Here is a 26,910-nt window from a genome sequence, read left to right on the forward strand (position 1 = left end):
CCTGTCACACATGGCTGAACTACAGCTCACCGCTACTGACCTGAGTTAAATACCAACAACATCCAGGACACTGTAAGCTTTCTAAAGGAAACGCCATTTTTCCTGGATCACTAACAACATCTGAACCACTTCAATCAAACACTAAGTGATGAAGTAAGAGCCTCTTAGGGTGCCTGGCACAGAGGGGAGATTAAAGGTCAGTTATATCTCATTTTAAAGGTGATTTTTAGAAATCTTAAGCTTTGTATTTCTACCAAATCTACCATGTATGAAAGATAAAGGCCAGTTCTACCCAAGAGGGACTATACATATCAAAGCCCAGAAAACACCATCTCAGGTTGGCAAGCCTCTGGGACCATGTTCAGGAGCATTTCAGAAAGGCCATCTCCTGAGACATGGCCCCTCAGTCACACTGCTGGCTTTCCAGAATCACTTGGAGTCTTGCCAAATTTCCAAAGTCAGCACAGTTAAGAGCTAATAAGAGATGAAGATAGAAAAATTTAAAAAATAATAATAAAATACCTATAACCCCTGCTAACTGTTCAAGCCTTTTCTATCACAGAAACTCAGAGCTGGATTTCAGTGCATCTTTTAGAAGCCAGACCCTGGAAGGACTGAGCTAATGCAGCACAAGGATGGCTGCAGCTCAGCTCCTAGCAAAGCGCCCATCTCTACGATGCCAGCTTCGAGCCCGCTGCAGAGCAGTGAGGACCTGCTGGGAGGAGACCTCCAGACCCAGACAGAAATCTGAGGCGCTTCCTTCATGCTTCCCATCTGCCCCAGAACGTCTCCAAAGGTGATTTTTTTTGCAGTGCTAGGAATTGAACTAGGACCTTCACATGCTGGGCAAGTACTCTACCATTACGTAGATTCCCAGCCCTAAAAGTGGTTCTTTTGTGGTTTCATGCTTCAGAAAACCAACTTGCACCTCTCTGTGCACACTTCTGGTTCTTTCCTCAACCTGGTTCTAGAAATTAAAGTTACCCCTCTACCCCCACACCTAAGGGAGTTACTGATTTTTCTTTTAGGATTTCAGTTGTAGTCACATTGATATTCACCACTGAGATGTTTTGTAACATGAGCATGATATTGAAATTACATATATACATATATACGTGTGTGTATATTTACTTATTATTTAGTTATTTATTTAGTACCAGGGATTGAACTCAGGGGCACTCAACCACTGAGCCACATCCCGAGCCCTATTTTGTATTTTATTTAAAGACAGGGTCTCACAGATGCTGAGGCTGGCTTTGAACTCACAATTCTCCTGTCTCAGCCTCCCAAGCTCCTGGGATTACAGGCCTGTGCCACTGTGCCCTGCACTTACACATTCTTAATGCACATCACTCATTTTCAAAAGCTCATATCATTTTACTTTCAAGCCTGTCTACAAAATCCTATGGACTACTAAATTATACCACGTTTTCTCTTGAGCAAACTTTAAATATTTTTACTTCCAGTTGTTATTTTTTTAGTTGTTGACAAGACATTTGGATTCTTGTAATAGTGAACTATCGATATGTTCAACAACGTGAACAGATCTTGAGGCTGAGTAAAGGGACCTCCAAAAGCCACATACTACACAATTCCCTTTACATAAGTGCCTCACAGTGGCACAGGACGCAGGACAGATGAGTGGCTCTCAGGGTGAGGGAGGGGGAGAGGTGTGCTAAAAGGGACTAGGATCCTCCAGGGATGGAAATGCTGGAAGGAGCCAGCACAGCCCCTCACCTGCACTCACTGGAGCACACACAAGGCAAGGGAGTCCGTCAGTGGGTAGGCAAGGGGTCCATCTGCGAACAGGCCAAGCACAGTGATGGCTGCAGCTCTACAGTGCAGCCTACCAGTGACACTTTTTATTTACAAGAGCAAAATCAACACTCTGAGCCAAGCACGGTGGCAAAGGCCCATCATCTCAGAGATTCCAGAGGCTGAGGGAAGGGACTCATAAGTCCAGCCACAGCTACTCAGTGAGATCTTAAGCAGCTCAGCAACACCCTGTCTAAAAATAAAGGACCAGTATGTAGCTCAATGGTAGGGCACCCCTGGGTTCGATACCCAGAGCAAGGGCCCTCAGGTACGGGGGCAGCACATAGCACCTGCTACAGAGCACAGGGGACAAGCATCGGGGCAGTGCTTTCAGGGAACCTCCATGCTCTGTGTCTGCATGAGTTCTGAGAAGCTGGTGCTCTCCTTGGCCTATCAGATAACTTCTGCCCTCTCTTCCTTGGGACCTGTGCAACCCATTTGCTCAGTGTGCACCAAGCCACACTGTGGGAAATAAAGTCGACTTAGCCATCCCTAGAGTGTGAAGTGGCACCATCAGGTGGGTCTATCAGGTAGATGCCACAACCGAGATGGTCCCTACCAGGCCAACTTCTCTCCTGAGTGTGCAAAGCTGGGGGACAGCTGTGGGGACAGCCAGCTCCTGGTGGCTACCTTGGTCCATTCAGCTGAAGCTAGGGCCCTAGTGAGTGGGAGGGCAGCTCCCTGTGGGTCTCCGGCAGGGAATTCCTGAGCCTGTGGTGAATGTGTAGGGAGCTGAGTACGTGTCTAAGAGAGAGTCATCTAGCTTCTCCTGCAAGAGAAAAAACAGGAGGTGCCTCTGATTTCTTCACATTACTGGCACATGTCCAAGTTCAGCACAGGCAGCATTTGTGCAGGCAAAGAGGAAGAGAGCCACGAGCAGGCAAGACCACCTCAATGGAGTGAGTGACCTGAAGTCTCTTTATGGAGCCTTTTTCTTAAAGACCAATTTTAAACTTTAAAGTACATTTCCTAAAAATGGAGCACTTATGATCCTACAAATAAACTGACAGTTGCCAAAAATGAAATAAATGATTTATAAATACATTATTCATTTCAAATTAGTAAAAGAATTAGAGAACAAGGAGGAGGAAGGAAAGGAAAAGAAGGTAATTACTGAGGCTATTAAAAAACTTTAAACTATAAAACCTCTAGAAAAAGCAAACATTTCATTAGTTAATCCAATCACGAGATTCTACTGTTTGACAAAAAACAGACAATATGCAAGACCAATAAGTTCTGGTTCTAAGAATGATCAGGAAAATGTGCAGAGGCTGAGCAGGAAAACAGGGATGTGGTGTGCAACCTTGAGTGTCCCTCAGGGTGTTTAAATAGCTACTGTTTGCTCAGGTGGTACCAGGTGAGACTGTCAAAGAACAGAGAGAAGCAGGGCCATACAAGGAGCTGCAGGCCAGCTGCTCGGGTTTGCTCCTCCTTCAGTGCCAAGAAAGCCAACAAGGAAGGAAAAAGGAGACTCGTGAATAAGTGCCCTCTCAGCAGCAAGAAACCTGTACTAGGTGGCCAGGAGGTGAACTGGCTAGTAAAGACCAAGTCGCAAAGTCTACCCAGTCCCCCTTCTCCTTCTGAAGGGTTGCAAGAGGCTGCAAAGGAGCAAAAAGAGGTGGGACAGTGAGGCGGGCAGATATGCTAGAACTTCTGTCACTTTGGACTTATTTAATTGGTCACTCCCAAACAGTTCACAGCTAGGTTATGAACTAAGGCCTCCCAGGGGATGTGCAAACCATCCTGGTTATTTTGTCTACTCTGACACCTTCCAGGCTCTGTCAGCTTAAGTGAAAGCCTTGCGGAGCACCGTATGCTGGCCCTGATCAGCAAACCTGGGTCTGCTGCCAGGTGTATCTGTCTTTAAAGAGACGGTAAAGGACGACTGCTAATTCGCCTTAACACAGGGTGAGACAGACCAGTAAGGGGGGGGCAGGATAGGTAACCTCTTAGTGCCTATTAGGGGAGGGGAGCCCCCAGGAAGGAATCCTCTGGGAAGGGGAGCACCCACCAAGGAGAGACCCAGGAGTATTGTTCCAGAGGGAAACCTGCCCCACCAAAAGTAGCTCTCAGGGAAGAAAGCCCCACAAGCCTACACCCACCCAGGAGGAAGAATGCCCACGAGAAGAAGCCTATCAGGGAAGATTCCCCTGACGCTCCCAGAGAAGATGCTCCCTCGGGGAAGGGCCCCTGTGGGAAAGACCCACACACACAAAGGAACGCCCACTCCGGGGCCCCCTGGTGAAGGAGGATCCCCAAGGACGCCCCACCAAGGAGCCCCAGGCAGGGAAGGGGCGTCTCCTGGGCGGGAGCCCCTCGCAGGGAAGGGGCGTCTCCTGGGCGGGAGCCCCACGCAGGGAAGGGGCCCCCTGGGGCACGCCGCTGGACGGACGGGGCCCAGCGCACCCACGGCCCTCACCGGGACGAGGTAGCCGCGCCCTGGACCTTCAGCCCAAGCATCAGTGTCCTCTATCCGGAGCTCCGCGGCGCCACGAGCAAAGCTCTGGACGCGGGCTTCCCCGCATCCCTTCTCTTGGCGGCCTGGGGAAAGACGGGACGCGGGATCGGACGCGGAANCGGCCTCTTTAGAGGCGGGCGTGGGCGGTCCTGCCGGCCCCTGCGCGGCGCCGAGCACGCCGGGAGCTGGAGTTCCGCGGTGCCGTCGGTCTCCTCCTCCTCCTCCCAGTGGACTCGAGGCCTGAGAGCCGCGGGTCGGTGGCGGCCTCCGAAGGAGGAGCTGCAGAACCGTTGGCACTGAGGGGGCGACGCCGTACAAGCCGGAAGCTGGGAGGAGGGAGAACGCCCCACGGGGCAGGCCCGACGGCGTGCGCCTGCGCAGAGAGCCGGCGGTCGGCGAGGCGGGATGCGCCTGCGCAGAGGGCCGGCCGGGGGCGGGACAGCACGCGCCTGCGCAAAGGGCCGGCTGGGCTGCGGCGCCTGCGAGCATGGTAGGTGTCGGGCGTCGAGCTCAGTCGGCCCGGGCGGAGACCGGCCGGGGGCGAGCGATATGCAGCGGGCCCACAGGGTCCCGAGAGGACGCCGCTGGCCCCGTAGCGCGGGGGACGAAGACGGCCTTGGGCCCGGGTCGCCGAGAAGGCAGGCGGGGGTCGGACTGCGCGGTGGCGGGCTGCGTGACCCGAGACGGGGCGGCTACCTGGGCCGCCGTGTAGGTTGACCCTGAGAAGGGAGGTGCTCCTGAGCTGTCTGCAAGGATGTTCTGCGATGCGTTTGTCACGTCACGCGTGGTGTCCTTGGGGCCGGGCTCCTCACAAGGTCACTCGTAAAGCGTTGAGGGTTTTGCAGGTTAGAGGTTTTATTTGATGTGTCTTTCCCCTGGACTGTCCAGATTTTTATGGCAAGAATTGTGTACATTTTAGCAGAATAAACTAAAAAAACAGAGGAAACTCCCTTCCCCCTGCTTTGATTTCCATGACCTGGTAAGCCTCTGTGAAAGTCATCAGCACTTAGGCCTGGGCCTTGGTCCTGCCCGTTTGTGGACCTTGATTAACCTTGCATTGATTTGCATCTGTCTAAATGGAGGCAGCGCTTAGTTTATGAACCTTACTTTCCCTTTTCTACCGGTGGAACCTGGATCTCCTAGTTACTTTTGGATATGAAGTGCATGCAATCCTTCAATGTAACTGTTGGTCATTGTTTTAATTGCTGTTATTTTATAGAGAAACCGGTGTGGGAAACATCAAATCTTGCAGTTTTGTTGACATGCCCCTTGCTATTCCCTCATGGCTGCTGCTGCTCATGCCAAACTAGCACCTTGGTACCCCTTGAAGTCTAAAGTTGGGTTGTCCCGCATAGAAGGGGCAGTGTTTCTGTCTTCATTTCTGCCTAAGTTACTTCTGTGATTAACGTGGAAAGTTTCAAAACCACGTGGAATGGCCTAGATATATTCACCTGCATTTGCAAAGCATGTTCTCTTCAGTGAATGTAGCACTGTTGTCACGCCGGGGAGGGCTATTCTCAGTGGACATAGCTGTGTGGTCACCCTGGGGAGGGCTCCAAAAGTGATCCTCAGGCGTCTAGCTCAGAGTCAGACATCATCCCCTCTTCCAAATGTCTTTGTTTTCTTTCGAGGATGGGGGATTGAACTCAGGGGCACTTGACCACTGAGCCACATCCCCAGCCTATTTTGTGTTTTATTTAGAGACAGGGTCTCACTGAGTTGCTTCACGCCTCACTTTTGCTGAGGCTGGCTTTGAACTCGAGATCCTCTTGTCTCAGCCTCAGGAGCCGCTGGGATTACAGGCATGCGCCACCAGGCCTGACCCATGTTTTCTTGATGTGGAGCCATCAGTGCTGTAATGCTGGTCAAATGACACAGCCACCTGGGGTGTGTGACTCTGCTCATTGGTCTTGGAGGCCTAGCTGTTATGTTGACATTTTTTTGAAGTAGAATTCACATGACATAAAATTAGCTATTTTGAGGTGTGCAGGTCAGTGTTTAGAACATTCAGTATTCTGCCACCACCACCTCTATGAAGTCTCAGAACATTTTCATCACTCCCAGGGAAACCCTGTTCATGAGCAAGCATTGCCAACTCCTCCCTGCCAACCCCTGGCACCCTCTAATCTGCCTTCTGTTTCTGTAGATTTGCCTATTCTGAACATTTCCTGTAAATGGAATCATGTGACATGTAGCCTTTTGGGTCTGGCTTTTGCTCAGCATATTGCTTTTGAGGTTCACCCATACTGTGACATATGCCATTATTTTATGGCTAAATAACATTCCGTTATATGGATGGACTGAGTTTTGTTTTATGACCAGGATGGTGTTGATTGGCTCTTCCATAATAAAGGAGCTATGGCTGTTGCTCAGGAGGGACTTTTTCTGATTGCATGTGTGTCTTGTCTTAGTTTTTGAAGCAACTCTTGGCCGTGTCCATCCTTGACCATCTTCATAAAAAGATGCTGACTTTATCACTTGTCAGCTGGCTCTCATGACATGTGAGCTCTTCTCTGATTTGACTAGATTGATCTTACTAGAGAATATAACCTTGAATTCTTTGTCTGTTCTTTTCAAGAACTGTTTTGGGAAATAACGTATAGTATATGTATATACGTCCCATGTGTCACTCTAGAATTTAGATTGCGTTCAGCAGTCACAAGCTAGCTGCCTGTTTTTATAAGTGAAATGTCAAGGCCATACCCACTTGTGTATAAACCGTTCCCACTGTCTGCTTCCACCTGCAGTGGCAGAACCACAAGAGATTCATATGGCCACAGCCCTATATTTTTAAGAATGATTGGGGACCCAAAGAGCTTTTGTTTATGTGCTTAATGGACATTGATGTTCACTGCATCAGGAATTAAAATAAGTTTTTAAATATGTGAGGATTAATAATTGCAAGCACATTACTTTTTTACATTTCATTTTTGCAGATTTTTAAAAATTTCTTAGTTGTAGATGAACACAATATCTGTATTTTATTTATTTTTATGTGGTGCTGAAGATTGAACCCAGTGCGTCACACATGCTAGGCAAGTGCTCTACCACTGAGCTACAACCACAGCCCCAGCAGATAATTTTAACATCTGGTATCATAGGAAAGAAGTTCTTGAATCTTTTTCATTTAGCCTATTGTGATATCACGGCTCAGGCAGCCTGGAGGCCTCTCCTGCACACTCCTAAGATGAACGTGAGGTTGTCTAATGACAGCTTTGAATTCTTGGGAAATAGTTTTGACATTGTGAGATCCTGGAAAGGTCTTGGGCCCAAAACCTGTGGAGCAGCTGTGTGTGTCTGGCTGCACTGACTCCTGCTGAGTTGTGCTGGTGTTCTGCTACCAGCACGCTTGGGTTGCCTTAGAAACCTCTGCAGCTTCTCTGGTGCTGATTCTTGGCATGATGGTGAGGAATCGGGCCGAGCCATTTCCCTCAGGTTCGAGACTAGGATCAGTGATACCACTAGGATCAGTAAGAACCCGCTGTGGTTTCTTGCGTTGATTAAAAAGACGTTATCCTGACTGACCTCTTCTCTCTGCTGCGGCACCTGCATGCGGGGAGCCTGCTTCCTCCCGTACTCAGCTCTGCTGGTGGTACGCAGGGCCTCACGCCAGTCACAGCCTGGCTCTTCTCTTGCTTCTGTTTTTTCATCTCCATCTGTCATCCGTTTGCGTCTTCCTGTAGGTTGTAATTTATTCTGTTTCTATAAATTCTCATCTTTATGTGAACGAGATTGAATACAATCCTTGTAAGTAAAGTGTTTCCCCTTGTATTGGGTAAAGCATTTATATAATAAAAAGAATCAGCCCCCTGGGGCTGGGATTGTGGCTCAGCGGTAGAGCACTCGCCTAGCACAGGCGGGACCTGGGTTCAATCCTCAGCACCACATAAAAGTGAGGGAAAAAAAAATTGCATTGTGTTGTGTCCATCTACACCAAAAAATAAAAAAAATTAAAAAAAAAAAAAAAAAAAGAATCAGCCTTAGTAGATCACGGTGATTGCTTTAATTTGCCCAAGTTAGCAGTTGCTCTGCACTGGTGTTGCTTTCACCAGGTGACATTAGAGCAGTGAGACCTTCACCCTGTGCCTGCTGTTTCATCATGGACTATAGATAGCGCAGTTCCCTTGCAGCTTGCTGGTTTTGCCTACCCTCCTGCCCTGCCCTGTTTCTGTCTCACACATGCAGACATGTTGTGACCAGTGTCATCACTTTCATTTCGTCACAACAAACTTTTTATGCTGCTGATGTGATAATTATTTTATGTATGCATGTTTTCATTACTGTGGTTGTTTTTAAACTGGAAAGCTGACTGTTTCAAACTGCTGGCCCCTCCTGTTCAGTAGCACTTGGGCTCAATAGAAGCAAAGCCCCTGCAGATGGACCCTGTCCTGAAGTCAGGTCCTACCTCGTCTTCAGAGGGCTAGACTTGCCGAGAGCCCGTGCTGAGATTTTCAAGCGGGGGACTGTTGTACTTGTGTAAGGGGAACCAGGTAGTGATCAAAGTGTATTTTCTGTAAAAGGCTGATTCTCACAATTTGTTGAGGACTGGACTTGGCCTATCTGTTGCTCTATAGATGCTGTCGTTCCAGTTTTCACTGATGAACAAGACTCTGGTGTCCTGTAACTCTGAAGTGAAGTTGAGTCCAGTTAACAGCAGGCATTAGAAGTAGCGGCCTACGCAAACCTAGAGAGGCTTCATTGGCTCTCCTGCTTCTTTTGCATCCCAAAGCATAAGCTTAAGTCGACTCAGAGGGACAAGGTCCGCCAGTTTATGGCGTGTACTCAGGCTGGTGAGAGAACTGCCATCTACTGCCTAACGCAAAGTGAGTGGAAGCTAGACGAGGCCACAGCCAGCTTCTTGCAAACCCCAGACGTGTTCCACAGGGAGTCCAGGCGGGACGCTGTGGACCAGAGGAAGCTGGAGCAGCTGTATGGCAGGTATAAAGGTAAGGGATGACGTGGCAGCAGGGCCAAACCAGAGGCCATCCCTAGCAAGCAGAGGGAGCACTGTTCCTGGGACCTCGGGTGCCAAGGACCGCAGAGCTCCAAGCTGCTGCTCCTCACATTGAGCTCCAGGACCCCTTTCTCAATAAAGGGGAAAGAGGGGCATTGGAAAGCTGGCCTGGTGTGACCTGCAGCCACAGCGTGTTCTCTGCAGGGAGTGTGCCCCTAGTGGTCGTGGGAAGCAGCCCTGCTCAGTGTCCTGGCCTGGAGTCTGCCTGTGGCCACACCTGATAGCACAGGGGTCTTTGCCAGCATTTATCTAGACTGAAACATCCGTGGCAGAGCACTACTGAAGAGTCAGAGTGTGACCGCCCACTCCCCACCTGGGGGCGCCCTCGTGCCACGCTGTCGCTGTGGGGGCGCTCTCAGTAAGACAGCTCCACGTGGCATGGGGGATGACTTATTTTAATTGAAGAGCCAAGAATGTGGCTTTGTCTATCAACGTGCAGCCATGCCATGAAAGTGAGTGTGCGTGACAGCGTGAACAGACCCACACCCCTGGTGGTCGGGAGAGTTCGTATCAAATAAAGCAGAAACAATTCACTTGACGGACTGCTTTTTTTTCTAGTAGTTTTTGAAGATTAAGTCTTTTTTAAAAAAAAAAAAAAAAAAAAGACTTTCAGTTAAGTAAGTGTTCGCCCAATAGAAAAATTTTCTTGGTTTTTACTTTCTTATTTGTTATTTTCAAAGATACTGTCTCCTTGCTCCCCCTCTGTTGGGCAAATGGATTGAAAATTGTATTCTTTAAAAAAAAAAAAAACTGTTCAGAAACCTACTATATGGTTAAAAATGAAAAACACCAGATTTGTAATTATCATAGTTCTCAAAAAGTGAAAACTGTTTGGTGTACTTTAAAGTTTTTTAGCTAATTCTGTAAGTCATATCCTTTGCACAATTTTATAATTATTCAAATAGAGCTGTCTTTGAAGAAATACTTGAGTGAAATTTATTTATTAAGCTTCATCCCTTCATCATTACTTGATTCTATTCATGCAGGCTAGTCCTTTTGGATTCTAAATATATAATTCAAAGACTGTGTACTAATATAACATCTAATGTATACAAATGAAGGAGAACCTCATGAAGTTGACCAGGATGGCTAGTTTGATAAGAGTGGGATTTTCTTTGATCTGCAGAGGTGTAATGTCAGCAGATAGAATGGAAATAGAGAATATAGAACCTTTGTCACACTCCCAAAGCTGAGTTTGGTTTCTCTGTGTGAGAAGATACAGTTAGAAGGGTTTCTGGTTTTGTTTATATAATTTATGTTAATTTTTCTTTAGAAACAACATATTTAAAAAATGTGATATCTAGTACTTAAATGACCAGAGTTAAATTACATATGAAGGAGAAGAAAAGTTCAACACATCTGAGCTTTATTTGAACAAAGAAGCTCTAGATTTTTTATTTGTATCTCTGTACCAGTAGAATCCACACACACGTTATGATGATATATGATAACATACATGATCCTTCTGAAATTAAAGGGCTCAGTATAGTGAGGTCTTGCTGGGCTGTATCAGTGTACTTTACTGTTTTGATTTTCTCATAGACAGATGCTAAATTTCTTAATTTTATTTCTAAAGCAGAAGTAGGGGGCCTGAATTTCCATGCTGTTAAGTGTAGATGCATAAGCCAAATTTTTTTTTATTTGATTTTTTTTTAATACTGAGGATTTAGGGACTGGGGTTGTGGCTCAGCAGTAGAGTGCTCACCCAGCACGTGTAAGGCACTGNAAAAAAAAAAAAAAAAAAAAATTGAAAAAAATACTGAGGATTTAACCCAGAGTACTTTACCACTGAGCTACATCCCAGCCCTTTTTATTTTTTATTTCGTGACAGGTTTGGCTAAGTTGCTGAGGCTGGTCTCAAACTTGGAATCCTCCTGCCTCAGCTCCCAAGGTACTACAGGTGTGTGCCACAGTGTCTCCAAATCTAAATGATTTTGGAAAGTAATTGTTTAGTAGCATTAGAATTAGCAAATGAAATGACTTAAAGAGAAAAATTTTGATCAATCATTCTTTTTTACTTTGGTGGAGTTGTGATAAAAATTCCAAGCATTCAAAACCCTTTATCACTGCAATATTTTTTGTAGCAGTTTGTCTTCAAGGAAACTAAAATTCTGTTAACTTGAATTTTTATCTTACTTTAGGGAAATTGAATTGCTTTGCAGTGCAAGGGATGAAACAGAGCCTTGTGCACACTAGACAGCTTCTCTACCTTCGGTCTACATCCCAGTCTTTTTTTTTTTCCTTCTTCTTTTTTTTTTTTTTTTTTTTTTAAATATTTATTTATTTATTTTTTTTTAGTTCTCGGCGGACACAACATCTTTGTTTGTATGTGGTGCTGAGGCTCGAACCCGGGCCGCACACATGCCAGGCGAGCGCGCTACCGCTTGAGCCACATCCCCAGCCCCCTTCTTCTTTTTTTGTGGTGGTGATGCTCCTGCTCAAACCAGGGCCTTCTGCACGTTAGGCCAGCACTCTACTCCTGAGCAACCACTCCTTAAACTTACTCCTGAATGATAAAACCCAGAAATCAAACGAGGATGCAGCTCAGCAGCACAGAGCTTGCCTTGTATGTCCGAGGTACTGGATTCAATCCCATAGCACTGTTAGAAGCAAGCAAATCTAGATTTTAAAGATAGACTGGTTTCTGGGTGAGTCGTTACTTGTTGCCCACTGTTTCTTTCATAGGTAGTAGAAAGCTAGTCCATTGGTGTGTGTCTGAGGTTTACTTGCCAGAGTTATGCAACCAGGTGGTGTGACCCTAACCCCATTGACTTTAACTACAGACCCGCAAGATGGAGACAGAATCGGGATTGATGGGATTCAGCAATTCTGTGACGATCTGAGGCTGGACCCCACCAGCATCAGTGTTCTGGTCATAGCATGGAAGTTCAGGGCTGCCACTCAGTGCGAATTCACCAGGAAGGAGTTCATGGACGGCATGACCGAGCTGGGGTAGGTAAACCGTTCTTAGTTTAAGCTTCTGTAGAAGGGAACATACTTTCCACGTTAGTAATTTTCAACTTATAAATTATAATTTTAGACTGGGCACAGTGGCACATGCCTATAACCCCAGCAGCTTGGGAGGCTGAGGCAGGAGGACTATAAGTTCAAAGCCAGCCTCACTAACTCAGCAAGGCCCTAAGCAACTTAAAATAAAAATAAAAAGGACTGGAGATGTGGCTCAGTGGTTAAGCGCCCCTGGGTTGAATCCCTGGTGGGATGGGGGGACTTCTAATTGTATATATCAGTGCATTTTCTTTACATATTCTATAAATATCTTATGCAACTACACAAGCCTTTTGAATTCCAGTTTCAAGTTTTATTTATGATTTTTATTCACATTACCCCTTTAATAACTCATTTTCTTTTTTACTACCTTCCAAATTTAAATTGACAGTCAATAGTAGAGTTTTTTCCCAACCAATCTATTTCACGCTATTATATGTTATATAATGTATTACACTTATATATTAAATACATAATTCTTATTTGTAAAAGTCTCACTTTGCTTTTTGCTTGTTATATTTCTCAAGTAAAAGTCCTTGCCCGTGTTTCCACCAAACTGACGCTTTGCGTTGATATGGCCGTCTGTTTGGCCAGTGAACTCCACAAGCCTTTCCTCCTAATGAAGCTCACCCCGTTCTTGGTAATTGTGCAAAACCAACAAAGAGCTTCCTCTGACAGTGGTTCTGCAGCGGGTTTCTTTGTACTCCTGGCCCTTTGGAACTCTGAGTGATCCATCCCTGTTTTCGGGTACAATGCTAGATAAAGAAACACTGAATCAAATGTGTTCTTAGAGAAGTCAGAAAGCACGAGCCATATAGGAAGATGCTGAGGAACTGGCCTCATGCAAGTTAACTGCTACTTGTACAAAGATACTAGTAAAAATTAAAAAGGGCGTTAGGCACAAGGCTGAATGGTAGCACTTTCCAGCACATACAAGGCCCTGAGTTCTGTCCGCAGCACTGCAAAAGAAGAAAATAAACGCATGGGAGAAGATATTGACTACTAATTACGCACAAATAGTAGGAGAGTAAATAAATATAATTTCTAAATAACAAAATTATTTAAAACAAAAAAAATGTAGAAATTCCGTTGAATCAACTGACACATGTTGTTAATTATAGACACAACTAAAACGCAGGGCATGGTACAGTAGGGAAGGTCAGCAGTTGATGTGTCGTGCAGACATTGAAACTGTGTCACTGTTGATGTTAAAATAAGGCAGCTCTGAAGATGAAGAAGGACATTTCATAATGATGAAAGGTTCATTTCACTAGGAAAGCAAAAGCCTTCATGTTTTGCTTTCAATAAAGCAAAAATAAACAACTACAAAGAGGGAGATACAAAGTGAGGAATTCCCACACACATCTTAGTAACTGATGAATTGAACCAGTGAAAAATCAGTAAAGAAACAAAAGACTGGACAACACAGCGTCCTAGGGAGCATGTTTAGAGCAGTGCCTGTGATGAGTGCTCCCTACGTTTTCCAGGAAATAGAACATTCATAAAGATCCAGCATAAGCATAAAGTTAAGACAAATTGTAGAGAATTAAGATGATACAGAGGTACGTGTTCTCACTGTAGGCAGCTAAACTAGGGTTACTAAGAAGATGACTAGGTTGAAATATGTGCAAATATTGCACACTTCTAATAACCCTTGGTTTGAAAAATAAGTTACAGTAGAAATTAGAAAATAATTGATGAAGAAAATATTGCTACAAAAGCTTGTGGGCCAGGCGCACACCTGCAATCCCAGTGGCTCAGGCGGGAAGATCTCGAGTTCAAAGCCAGCCTCAGCAAAAGTGAGGCGCTAAGCAACTCAGAGAGACCCTGTCACTAAATAAAATACAAATAGGGCTGGGGGTGTGGCTCAGTGGTCGAGTGCCCCTAAGTTCAATCCCTGACACCCCACCCCCCAAAAAAAAAAACACTTGTGGGATTCAGCTTCCTAAATGTATGTTTGAGAAAGAAGAATGGCTGACAATCATTATGCAAAAGTATCCATGTTAGGTAGTAGAAAAAGAAGACTAGGGTGTGGCTCAGTGGTAGAGCTTGCCTGGCACGCTCAAGGCCCTGGGTTCCACCTCCAGGGTCAACAAAAGTAGAAGAGCAGGAAGTTAAACTCAAAAGGATGTAGAATAAAGCATTAATTTTTTAAAATAAGCAGAAGTAGAAAAAGTAATTTAAAAGTTGAGAGGTCTGGGTATGTAGCTCAGTGATAGTGCACTTGCCTAGCATTAGCAAAGCCCTGGGTTCTACCCCCAGTACCAAAAAAAGAAAAGAGTAAAAAAAAAAAAAAAGAAGTTATGGGTATAAAAGGTGTGTAAAACCAGAAGCATGTTATTTGAAAAAACTTTTTAGAAACTGTAAATAACAATGACCAATACAAAATGAAAAGGGGCACCACTGTGGATCCTATAGACATCAAGAAATAGATTTATTATGAACAATTTCATACCAATAAATTTAACAGTATATGCAAAATAGATTCTTTTTAAAAGTACAATGTGGGGCTGGGGTTGTGGCTCAGTGGTGGAGCGCTTGCCCAGCATGTGTGAGGCACTGGGTTCAATTCTCAGCACTGCATATAAATAAATAAAATAATAAAGAACAATGTGATCAGTTTCTTCCAGACAGAATAATGGAAGCAGTCTCTGGTTTGTTTTGAGGCCAACACAACCTGAAAAACAAAATCTAAGAAGGAAGTTCTGATAACAGGGAATTATAGCCAGGTTCATGCACAAGACCCAGGAGGTTTATAAGAGGAACATAAGATGCAGAAATCCTAAATCCAGCCCTAAGACAAATCAGCAGCCAGAAAGGTAGGGTGATGCATCATGGCAAGGCTTGCTGTCCCCCAGGAGTGGGAGACTTGTGACATAGCCATTAGCAACAGAAGGAAAGAAAAGGTGACCTCAGTGCATAAGATGTCCTGTGGAGCTGAACGTCCACTCGTGATTGGACTGACTTTGACCAAAAGAAACAGATGAATGCATCAGTAAATCTTAGGACAGACAGTGTACTTACTGCATCATAAGCCGCTGCTCCCCTGAGACAGGGACAGACACAGGATAAATGTAAAGATGGGGGCTGGGACTGCGGCTTAGTGGTGGAGTGCCTGCCTGGCACATGTGAGGCACTGGGTTCAATCCTCAGCACCACATAAAAATAAAATAAAGGTACATGTCCACCTACAACTTAAAAAAATATATATTAAAAAAGAAATCTAAGGATGTGTGAGACCAAATACTATGAAACAAGTGAATTTTTTAAATGTATGTTATTTTCAGTATCATCAAAAAAATACGAAATACTGCCAGGCATTAGTGGTACACCCCTGTATGTCCTGGGAGAATTGGTTGGTTTAAGGAAAAAAGTTAATCTTGAGTAAGTATTATATCTATTATATGAAAGTGGGTTTTAAGATTGTAGATCTCAGTGCTAAAGGCAAATGCAGAAAGTTCTAGAAAATGTAGAAGATCATCTGGGCTGAGCATATAACCCCGTGGTAGAGCCCCTGCTCTAGTGTGAGGCCCAGTTCAGTTGAATGCCCAGCACAAGTCACAGTTGTGACTAGGAAGTTTTAAAACATGTCACCCCTACCAAAGGGAAAAAAATCACTATAAAGGAAAAGACTGATAGAGTATCCACACTAAAAATAAGAATCTAGGACCAGGCCCAGTGGACAAGCTGTAATCCCAGCGACTTGGGAAACTTGAGGCAGGAGGATCACAAGTTCAAGCCACTTAGTGAGACCTTGTCTCAAAATAAAAAGTAAAGGGCTGGGATGTGGCTCAGTGGTAAAGCACTCTTGAGTTCAATCCCCAGTACCAAAAAACCAAAAAATTATATGTATGTACACACACACACACGTGTTCTGTATCTGGAAAAATCATATATGTGTACACACACACGCACACACGCACATGTATTTTGTGTATCTTGTAGTGTGAGCCATAGGAAAAGCAAGCAGGCAGCAGGCATTCTGGGAGAGTTCTTTTAAAACAGCTGACACACACCTGTGTCTCAGGAATTCCTACAAATAGTGAAGAATGTCTTTTAGAATAAGCAGTTTGAATCAGTGCTTCACCAGAGAGGGTCCCACGTGGACAGTGGAAGCACAGGAAGCCGCTCTTGTTCCTGGGGAGGTACAGGCAAAGCCTCAGTGAGGTAGAACCCAACAGGTGGCCTGGTAGAGAAAGGCACAGGTGCAGAGTGGGAGTGGACCCTGCTCTGGTGTCATTCTGACCTCCGGAGAGGTGCGCAGCCCCTGTGGGCCCGTCCCCTCTCGGCATGTGCCAACCCGAGCACACCTGTGCTGGAACTCTTGGCACAACCGAAAGGGAAGCAGCTGCAGGCTCAGCACCAGCACTGCGTGACCGAGTTCTGCATGGCAAGAGGAAATCGGCAGTGGCTCACACACCGTCAGAACAGACCTCGCAGCTCACGGTGACCCCAGGCTCCTGTGCAGCACGTGCTGCTGAGGTGGTGGACGTGGTGGAGGGAGACCGAGGGCTGAGGGCCAGGGCATCCTGCTGCAGGTGGTGCTGGTGCTCCAAGGCTCTCTCCAGTTTCTTCCGCTCTGCTGCACGGGAGTAAGGGGTACGGGAAGCACCATTCTGTTCCTTGCTGTGCAGCTGATATAAGAAAGAGTCTTAATTTTTTTATTTACTTATTTTTTTAATATTTTTTAGTTATAGTACCTTTATTTCACCTATTTGTTTTTATGTGGTGCTGAGGATCGAGCCCCGGGTCTTGCACATGCGAGGCGAGCACTCTACCGCTGAGCCACAACCCCAGACCAAGAGTCTGTTATTTTTACTGAGGTTTTTACCCCCCCTCTTTTGAGGTACTGGAATCCAAACTCAGGGCCTCATATTTGCTTGCAAGTACTTATGAGCTGCATCCCAGCCCAGATCAGTTAATATTTTTAAAGATACTTTACTTTTTGGAGGAAAATTCAACACAACATGGTATGTTTAATTCTGGAACAGTTTTTAGAGTACCTAGCTATTTGAAGGGCACCTGCTACACTCAATATTGAAGGAAGGAATGAGGCTCATTCATGGTGGCTGCTTAGAGGCAGCAGTAGCCCAGCTGGCAGGGTGGCCCATCTCGTGTTCGTGGGCACGGGGACTTTGCACCTTGCCTCTGCCACCCTTGGGGCCTTGACCTCAGCCTGTGGTCAGAGGTGTAGGGAGAGACTGCTTCGCCCCAGCGTGGCTGAGAGGCCAGGTGCCTCACCACGGAGTCCTCAGTGGGTGCCCTGGGTAGGCGCACGCGAGTTCTCGGGGAGAGACGCCGTGCACCCAGCCCCACCCACACTAGTCATAGAGCCGGGGCCAGCTGCTGTGGGATGGTCTTCTGCCACAGGTGACAGGCCGTCTCTCGTCACAGGTGTGACAGCACCGAGAAGCTCAGAACCCTTCTGCCCAGCCTAGAGCAAGAGCTGCAGGACCCCGGGAAGTTCAAGGACTTGTACCAGTTTACCTTCACCTTTGCCAAGAACCCTGGGCAAAAGGGCCTCGGTGAGTAGGAGCCCCGGGGGCGCCCTGTGAGCGCCGGGTCTGCGGGGGAGGACTGGCTGTGTCAGCGGGGTCTCGGTGCAGCCAGCCATGCTGCTACCGTCCTGCTCCGCTTCTCCCACCTCGTTCACCCCGCACCTGCAACCCTCAGCCAGCAGTGTCTCCATCTTATCTTCATTTAACGGTCTAAATCCTCAGGTATCGACTGAGTTACAGGCATTTCGCGTCCTCTCCTTGAGAGTGGCCAGGTGAGGCTCACCGGGCAGTTCTGGGGAGCTGAGCTGACCTGCTCGCAGCCGGTTCTGTGCATGAAGTGCACCTCCTTTCACAGTCGTGAGGCTGCTTGTGTTTTGTAGGCAGTGCATCCGGATGTTTTCAAGTTAAATTTTCAATTTGAGCTGGGCGTAGTAGCACACACCTGAAATCCCAGCAGTTTGGGAGGCTGAGGCAGGAGGATCACAAGTTCAAAGCCAGCCTCAGCAGCCATGTCTCAAAAATAAATAAAAAGGGCTGAAGGTGTGGCCCAGTGTTAAGCACTCCAGGTTCAATCCTAATACCAGAACAAACAAAAAAATTTGTTTTAGTTTGAGAATTTGATTTATTTGTTTTGTTTTGCACCTAAGCATACTTATTTCTGCCTTACCTCTTTCTAAAAATCTATCTATGCTGATAGATTGGTTGCCTCATGCATGTAATAGACCTTGTTTAGTTAACTTCAAATCTCACATGTTTGTTGGTGGAGTTATATGTGGTCTTTTAAATAAGGATAAACAGGCTTATTAGAAACTGTAGTTTGAGGGAAAACTCCTGTAAATAAAAGCAATATCATAAGATGACTAAAATTACATAAGAAACTGGAAAGTGGCTTAAAACTCCCAGAGGTAGAAAAGTGCCACCAACATTTGGTTTTCCATCCTGATTTCCCACAAGCCTGTGCAGGGAGGATGCTGGCAGTCCTGCCTGTTTCCCTGCTGCGGCCGTCTCCTGAAACCCAGCTGCAGACCCAGAGGCAGCTCTCCTGGACCTGTGGCCAGGATGGCCTTCCTCTTCTGCTGTGTTTCCCAGTGTTAGCTGCCTGCTTTTAATGTTGGGGTGCTGGGTCTTAAGTTTCCTGTCTGGGCTCTTTTCTTCAAGATTTATTGCAGATGTCACCTGTGGGTTTGGGTTCCTGATGGTACCTCCTCACATCTAGATTTATTGGAGATGTCACCTGTGGGTTTGGTTTTGCTGTCTGGCTGCTGTTGCTGTTTCTGTGAGGATTCAGAGAAGTTTAAGAGCACAGTTCAGTGGTATGAAATGCATACACAGGGTTGGGCAGCCATTCCAGGTCTGCCTTCAAAATCCTTTGATCTTCCCATTATTTTTTCTCAAACAGAGCGTTTAGATAATGCTTTGCTTTGAGCAGTTTATTTCCTAGAGATTTGTCCACTTCGATTTTCAAAATGACCATTAGTTTATCAGCCAGCACACAGCCCATGGTCCCAGCAACTTGGGAGGCTTAGCAAGAGGATCACAAGTTCAAGGCCAGCCTCAGCAAGTTAGCAAGGCCCTGTCTCAAAAATAAAAAAGGCTGGGGCTACAGCTCCATGGTAGAACACCTCTGAATTCAGTTCCCAGTACCAAAAAAAAAAAAAGATGCAAGCAGCAGTCTGATCCAAGTTTTTAAATAACATCTGTTCTTTAGAATTAAATGGTTGTCAGGGAAGAACACCTTGAATTTTTAATGAATGATCAAAAAGTATTTTTCTGTTCTCTTCAGAATCTTCAGTATAATATTAGGATAATTAAACTTGTTAGCAATAAATAATTTACGTTTTGAATTCCAGGAGATTGCATCTATTCAGTGTTGAAGTGAAAAGTACTGACAGGGTTAGCACTCCATTTCCTTCCATGTGTAGGGGTTTGTGCTTTGAGGGTGTCTGTCTTTTGGCACCAGGTTAACTTCAGATGTAGAGCAGTAGAAGAACTTTTTTCTAGGCCCTGCAGGGTCCCCTGCCACAGCCTCAGCACTGGGAGCTTCCAGGGGCAGAGTCTCACTCTTGCTGCAAATCCACTCCTAGGCCTGTACCTCTGCAGACCAGACCACCTGGAAACTTCGTGGCTTCTGGTGATCATCATTTTTTGCAGCACCTGATCTTTAGGGTCAGGGGTTCAGGCAGGACTTGGCAGGGCAACCCTTCTGTTCCCCCAGGTCAACAGAGCTCGGGGTCATCTCAGCTGGTGGCTGGGCTGCTGGAAGCACCCAGGAACCCTACTGGATCTGGCTTTCTTTCCAGGAGTCTCCCCAGCCTTCTTAACAGCTCAGGGGCTGCAGGAGGGAGGGGCTGCACAGGCACATGATCTCCTTGCAACACTGCCACCTTCCATAAGGTGGTAAGTCGCAGCCTAAAGCAATTCCCTAATTTGAAGTTGGGGAATTCAAGCCAGGGATATAGCTCAGTGGTAGAGTGCCTGCCTGGTGTGCATAAGGCCCTGGGTTTAGTCCTAATGCTGCAACAATAAAAAAAAAAAATTAAGTTAAAAAATGTATTTTTTCCTCTGTGAATGTTTCAGCGATGTTCAGCTTAGGGCAAGGAATGTCCTGAAGCAGTGTGAGATCTGTGCCTCTGTTCAGCCTCGCAAGCCACAGAAGAGACCCACCAGTGAGATAAGACAAACTCATAGTTCCTTTACTAGAACAAAGGACTTTCTTTTTATTTCCTTAGACTAAACATGATCAGTTTGCCTTTTCCAAAGTGCATTGTTGTACATTTGCCTTATAAAGAGTCACACAACCTAAAGAGATGGCACACGTTTCCCACACCTCCTAGCAGAGGTATGGGCAGCAGTGGGCAGTGGCATCCGAGAGCTTTGTCCAGCTCTCCCCTCAAGTCTGGGTGTACATCGTTATGTTTCCCATGCTGGGCTCCAACTCCTGGGGTCCAGTGACCATCCTACCTGGCCTCCCAAACTCTGGGGCTGCAGGCGCCCACCAACACACCTCACTGCTGTGTTGTTCCTGTGTGTGATTACTGAACCCCTGTACTTAGTTGGTGGTCAGCCTGTGGTGAGTAGAGTGGTTAGACTCACTGCTGTGGTGCCAGGGACTTAACCCGGTCCTCCAGCATGCCAGGGGATTGAGCTACAATGGAGCTACATCCTCAGTGTAGCTCAGGGCTTCACACTGGATAGAGCTAGAATCAGTTGGCTTTGAGAATCTTGCTTTTTGGGGAAGATATCATGATAATAAACTAATTTTTATGTCTGGCCCAAGATCCTTTTTGGACAGTGGGTCATCTTCATTATGTAGCCCTCGACTGAGCATTGCAAGCTGAATTCTGCTGTAACATCAGGAGATGAGACGTCTTAGAGGTTTTGGGGGAAAACTGCTGCCATGGAGAGCTAGCACCAGAGCACCTCCCACCCCAGCGCAGCCTCGCTTCTACCACTCTGACTTTTGTTGTTTTCTTTTGAAAATAGCCAAATCCATTGGTATAGTGTGACATTTTTACGCAAATAATATTAGATATTGAAAATACGCACATTTACTTTTTAGTCATGTGTTTTGCATACATCCAAAACAGATACTTCATATGGAAGGACCAAAATGAGCCCAGGAATAACTAGATGATATATATATATATATATATATATATATATAAATACATATATGCCATAAAACTCTGTCTTCTTCCTCCCCAGGTTCAGCTCCATTTCCCAATGGGAGAGCTTGTCAGCATTAAGATGAGTCGAACATAGACCTCACTTAGGGTTCTTCCTAAGTGGTGAGGATGTAGGCTTATGAGCAGGACGAGATAATCATCTTAGCATTGCCCTGCGAGTCCCCTAGGTAAGGCTCAGACAGCTCCTTCACGTGCCCAGCACTCGGAACTTTCTGTCTGTCTGTCTTTCTGTTGAGACTCGTTGCTGGAGACCTGAGCACACAGGCTTAAGACACTGGCTGCAGCTGGGTATCCGCCTCCGCCTGGTGCTACTGGTCAGCCCTGGAGAGCTCAAGTCACAGAGTTCCAGCTTGATAGCTTCGGTCAAGTGGGACTAAGCCAGACTTAGAAAAAAATCTTTTGAAAAGTATTTAGTTTTGCATTTAAACTAATTTTTAGCTTAATATATCAGTCTTCTTTCACATGACCTGACACACATGTGAGCAGCAATAGGAAGTTATTTCAACATAACTCGTCCTTATATTGCTTACCAGAGGGAAGCTGTATTCCGATGAAAGGTGGTCCATTTTAAGAAATAGACTTCTTCACCCCTTACATACTTACTATGGCAAGCATATAAGAAGTGATTTTTTTAAAAAAAATTTTTGTTGTAGATGGACACAATACCTTTATGTTATTTATTTTATTTTCATGTGGTGCTGAGGATCAAATCCATTGCCTCATACATGCAAGACAAGTGCTCTGCCACTGAGCCACAATCCTAACCCATAAGAAGTGATTTTAAAATTCCCATTCAACAGAGAATCCACGAGTACAGGAAAACTGTAGCTTGGAGATGCTGTGTGCTGCAGCCCTGAAGCACAGCCTGCATTTCTTCAGCTGCATCTAAAGTGGCACCCCTAGCGTGAGTTTGCATCGAAGGCGAGGATCGACCTCTGCCTTTCCAGGAGAGCTTTGACTTTGACTGACAAGCAGCCAGAGTTTTACTCATCCTTCTATGGTGAAGACCTTTTCCCCACATGTGCTGATCACCTTGACCAAGAGTGCGGGATCAGAATGGCTGGAGTGCCTGGCTAATGTGCTTGCAGCCAGTGATCCCGAGCATTAAGACTGCCCTGGTTGGCAGCAAGAGGGGGCAGGCTGTGGAGACTGGGGTCCCTTCTTTCTGGATAAGGTGTTTCCAGCTGTTTCAAAAAATAAATGGTATTCATTAATAGTTACCAGATCAAGTCAGGACTATCAAAGGACTGGTGTCTATGAAATGGAAGTCTCCCAAACTGACTAATTATGGTACAGATTACTTGCATTTCCAAATATCAGTACGATTCCTTTTTTCAAGAAATTTCCTCAGATGCAGAAAATTAAAATATATGTCATTTTCAGGAACATTTGTATTCCTGAATTGAGTGAGATTAGGCCTCATGTGACTCTTGGATAAAATTGCCAAATTTTAACAATCAAGTGAGTATCATTTCTTATGCAGTAGAAAAAGAGATAGGAATTTATTAACTACTATTTCTCTTTTTTGCCAGATTTAGAAATGGCTGTTGCATATTGGAAATTAGTGTTATCGGGAAGGTTTAAATTTTTAGATCTTTGGAACACATTTCTGCTGGTAAGTGCTGGGTTTCCTGCTGGGTGTGCCAGTCTACGGGGAGGCCGTCAGCTTTGAGGCTGAGTGTGATGATAATCACCTGACACCTTCCACCTGGAGGTCCTAGGTGGACAGGTCCTGCTTGGAGGGGCTCTGGTGTCAGGAGAGGTGCTGCTCCACCCTGCCGAGGCCAGGAGAGACCCCGCAAGATGGGTTCTAGAAGAGTGCGGTGCACCTCTGCAGACCTGGATCCACCATCTCCTCCAAGGACCCCATGCCAAAAAAAAACTCGGTTAATCCTGAGAAACTTCAAATCCTTGAGGAAAGGGCTGGGCCAAACTCACTGCCAGTTGGCAGGGGCTCCAGAGCTGTGTACCAGGTCCCAGTGTCCAGAGGTTGCAGCCACCATGTGTCTGTTCTGGGGAGGTTTTAAAATATGTTCTGCAGTGCTCAGGAGGGCAAGGAGCCTTATTGGGCGTCTTAGGAGCAAGCAAGGCTGGGCAGGGGACAGGCACTGTGTCCTGCTGGGCCATAGTGTGCAGCCATGGGGAATTAGACAGTGTGCCACCACCCCCACACCCAAGCCCCCGACCTTACCACAGAGCCACAGAACAAAGTGAGGAGTCAACACAGCAGAGCCAGCGCAGCGCGGCCAGCGGAGAGCTGCAGGGCAGCCGGGAGCCGCAGGGCTGGCGTGCTGCCCCGGCTGGATGGAGAAGGACAAGTAGTAGGGAACTGCCGTAGTTGAGTCATGGTTCGTGGCACCTGCTCAGCTCCTGAGCTGCTCATGGCCGTGGGCGTGTGTGTGGCAGAACGGCAGTGCCACCCTCAGGAGAATGAGCACCTCTGAAGAAGGCAGAAGAAACAGTTGGCGAGAGAGGCAGGGCGGCCCTGCTGTGGGCACAGGTGTCACCTTTGCCCTCAGGGCTTTGATGTTTCTGAAATACGGACTGACATATACTTTCAGAGAGTCAGCCGGTCCCCCGCGTGAGCTAGCAGATTCAGAGAAAAAGAAACACGTAGAGATCAATAGGAATATGATTCGCTTGTTGTCCCACAGAGTCTCTGAGTTGGTGGGGAAGGAGGTCAGGAGATTAAAATGCTGCCCTTCAGTTTGACCGCACAGGAATTTATGATTTTAGTGTTTAAAGCGTTTGCTTCTGCTTTAGGCCAGTCTGTACTGGAACACAGGCTCGGGGGGACTCTCTGTGCTTAAGCACGGGACCACTGCTGCTTCTCCTTGGGACAGACATGACTGTGCTTTTTGCCTGTCAGATCAGCAGGATCTTTCATCGATGGAGGACCCTTGGCCACTAAGAGATCTGAGGGTTGAGCTCTGGACCTTAATCTGCTGGGTTTTTTCCCTCTTATGTATTAGGAACATCACAAAAGATCAATTCCACGGGACACTTGGAACCTTCTGCTAGATTTTGGAAACATGATTGCAGATGATATGTCTAACTACGATGAAGAAGGTACTAGACACTGTAGGACTTCAGAGGGAAGGGCAGCACTGGTCAGACAGGCAGTCCTTCCCCAGCTGAGGGCAGAGAGTGCCCCTTCCTGTTGGTTTCTGAGGGTCCCACAGAGTGCTTGCCGTTGCCGTTGACAGGGAGACCTCTGGTGGCCTATGTGGCTGTGTGCATGTAGATGCCCCCATGCCTAGGCCTATTCCGGGGGTGTGGGTTCCTCCTGGGCCTAGGCATGCCACTCTGGGGGGGGGCCAGTCCCAGGCAGAGGCCTCCCCTCCAGGATCTGCCTCTGTGCTCACTGGGCTGGCCAGGACTGGAGCCCTGGGGCCTTTCCCCTGCTCCTGGCAGTGTTCTCTGTGGGCACAGCTCCTCTCTGTCCTTAGCACGAGTACGGTGTAGCTCACGTAGGCCCCCAGCAGTGACTGCACAAGCTCAGCTCTGGGAGGTCTCCGTCTATGCAGATGGCCGACCGCTCGGACAGCACTTGGAGCGGGGGCTGTAGAGGCTGCTGGGACACCCTGGCTGGGTGGGGCGGGGCCTTTGTGAGGAACCTGGCTGGGAAGCCAGCAGGGAGGCAGGACCACTGCTGGGCAGAGTGCCCACGACTGCGGGAACAGCTGCTCCTTCCTGCAGAGCACAAATGGGTCCATCTTTCTGTCCCAAATCGGCTGGTCCCAGCTGTCTGGAGGCCAACCAAGGAAGCACCCAGTCAGTGAGCAGTGTACTGCCCACAGCCCATGTCACACCATGGCTCACTGACCCTGGCCTGCTGGCAAAAGAATTAGGTGGTTTCAGCCAATTATTTGGTGAAACAGGAGCTTTGTGAACTGCAGATCATTTGGATTCTTGAAATGGGATTTTGCAAAAAGTCCTTTGAGTGTAGCAGTGGCGCTAATGGTGACTTCTAAAGACTTGTGTCTGCTTCTCTCCAGGAGCGTGGCCTGTCCTCATCGATGACTTTGTGGAATATGCACGGCCAGTGCTCACGGGTGGAAAACACAGCTGAAGGTGGAGCAGGTCCGGAGCCAGCCCACATCCTGCAGGGCACACCGGGTGGTGCTGTGTGCTTCGCTGCCCGTCTCAGCCACTGTCCTTGCCATCCCAAAGCTGGAATGCATCCTCCTGCTCAGAGCCACGACGTCTGGGGCAGGCTCCGTGGGGCTGCTCCCCCAGAGGACAGCTGCCGCAGGGGTCGGCACGCTTGCTGTAGCTGCTGCTTTGGGGGATTGCTGTCTGATGCAGGTTCAAGGTGAACACCAGCAGTTACCACTCGCACCCCGTCACATTGTGATCACAGTACAGAGCCCTGTCTGTCCTGGGAGGATGTGGATATGTCGAGTCAGACGGCCAGTGCCAGGATGCAGCTCACCCAGGGACCCAGCGCTGTTCCTCCTGGGCTTGTGCTGTCTCTCTGGTTTGGATATTTGTTCTCTCAGGATGTTTATCTGAGACCCATTTTATATTTAAGGCCCCGTTGCAGTCTGCAGTGGTGGCGTGTGTTGGCATGACTGCAGCAATCAGACTGTTGTCTTTCTGACAATGCTGTTTCAACTTCCTGAGAAGTTCCGTACTTCTAATATTTTTTATTTAAAAAGACATTTTTCCATTTTTCCTTTTTGAGTGGTGAATTACAAATTTAAAATCAAATGCTTTTGTCCCTTTCACCTGTCTGCAGTCCCACAATGCCCAGGGTCTGGCCCTCTTACAGCCATCCTCACGTGGACACAAAGCCCACTCCTGGACCCTCATCTCTTTTGCAAGCTACAGCCTGAGTTTACGCCCAGAGCCACTGGTGCGCGAGGTGCAGAGGCCCGGGGGCCAGTGAGGGAGGCCCGCAGTCCTTCTGTGTGTAAGTTTGAAGTTCTGTGGGGCTGTCAATAGATACTGAAGTGAAGTTGGTCAGACTTCAAAGACCTGTGTTCTGCTGCTTCCATTAGTCAACCTTTGAGTCCTGCATGCTGCAAAGATGCTAAGAACTTCAAAATACCGCAATAAAGTGTTTTCCCCAGACTGTGTCGTTCTGATCTTCTTGGTTGTGTAGATAACTTGCCACCAGATGGTGGGACTCTGCTGTTTATCCAGGGGCCCTGACCCCCTGGTGTCCGACCCAGGTAGGTAACCGTGGCCCAGACAGACGGCTCCCGTCTCTACAGTTCTTCCTCAGTGTCACTGATGCCAATCACGGCTTCTGAGAAGTTACCGCCCACACTCAATAGAGAGCACTCAGAGGAGGGCATGGGAATTGTGGACCGAAACACACGAAGCCACGGCTGAGTTGAAAGTGACCCTCTCGCGGCACTAGCTCCTCCCTGGGGTATTGGACAGGCACCATCCCTCTCCCACACTGACAGTGTGTTCCAGAACTGT

The 26,910-nt window shown here is 47.0% G+C and overlaps 2 protein-coding genes across 16 annotated transcripts in view; one reads left to right on the forward strand and one right to left on the reverse strand.

Moving 5' to 3' along the window:
* Window positions 1–4,390, reverse strand: part of Tmco3 (transmembrane and coiled-coil domains 3) — a 35,019-nt gene extending 30,629 nt beyond the window's left edge. For all 5 annotated transcript variants that reach the window (XM_048800574.1, XM_048800573.1, XM_015484047.1 and 2 more), the window contains exon 1: window positions 4,235–4,390. The gene's annotated coding sequence lies outside the window, so the exon portion shown is untranslated. The remainder of the gene's footprint in view (window positions 1–4,234) is intronic.
* Window positions 4,391–4,470: 80 nt separating this feature from the next.
* Window positions 4,471–26,553, forward strand: Dcun1d2 (defective in cullin neddylation 1 domain containing 2). 11 transcript variants are annotated; one of them, XR_007346597.1, is made up of 9 exons: window positions 4,770–5,118; window positions 9,003–9,219; window positions 11,119–11,187; window positions 12,071–12,239; window positions 17,688–17,818; window positions 21,497–21,644; window positions 23,010–23,092; window positions 24,450–24,546; window positions 25,476–25,575. XR_007346597.1 is itself a non-coding variant. In XM_048800579.1 (8 exons), the coding sequence occupies exons 1-8, from the start codon at window positions 4,761–4,763 to the stop codon at window positions 25,547–25,549; spliced, it is 843 nt and encodes a 280-aa protein (XP_048656536.1). In that variant the 5' UTR covers window positions 4,471–4,760; the 3' UTR covers window positions 25,550–26,553. The 11 variants fall into 11 exon arrangements, 10 of the variants coding, with proteins under 10 accessions (XP_048656536.1, XP_015339535.1, XP_015339534.1 ...); XM_048800579.1 differs by lacking the exons at window positions 4,770–5,118; window positions 21,497–21,644 and adding an exon at window positions 4,471–4,763 and having other exon boundaries at window positions 25,476–26,553; XM_015484049.2 differs by lacking the exons at window positions 4,770–5,118; window positions 21,497–21,644 and adding an exon at window positions 4,474–4,763 and having other exon boundaries at window positions 8,848–9,219; window positions 25,476–26,553.
* The last annotated feature ends 357 nt before the right edge of the window (window positions 26,554–26,910 follow it).

This window comes from Marmota marmota, unplaced genomic scaffold (assembly GCF_001458135.2).
Source record: "Marmota marmota marmota unplaced genomic scaffold, marMar, whole genome shotgun sequence".
NCBI lineage: Eukaryota > Metazoa > Chordata > Mammalia > Rodentia > Sciuridae > Marmota > Marmota marmota.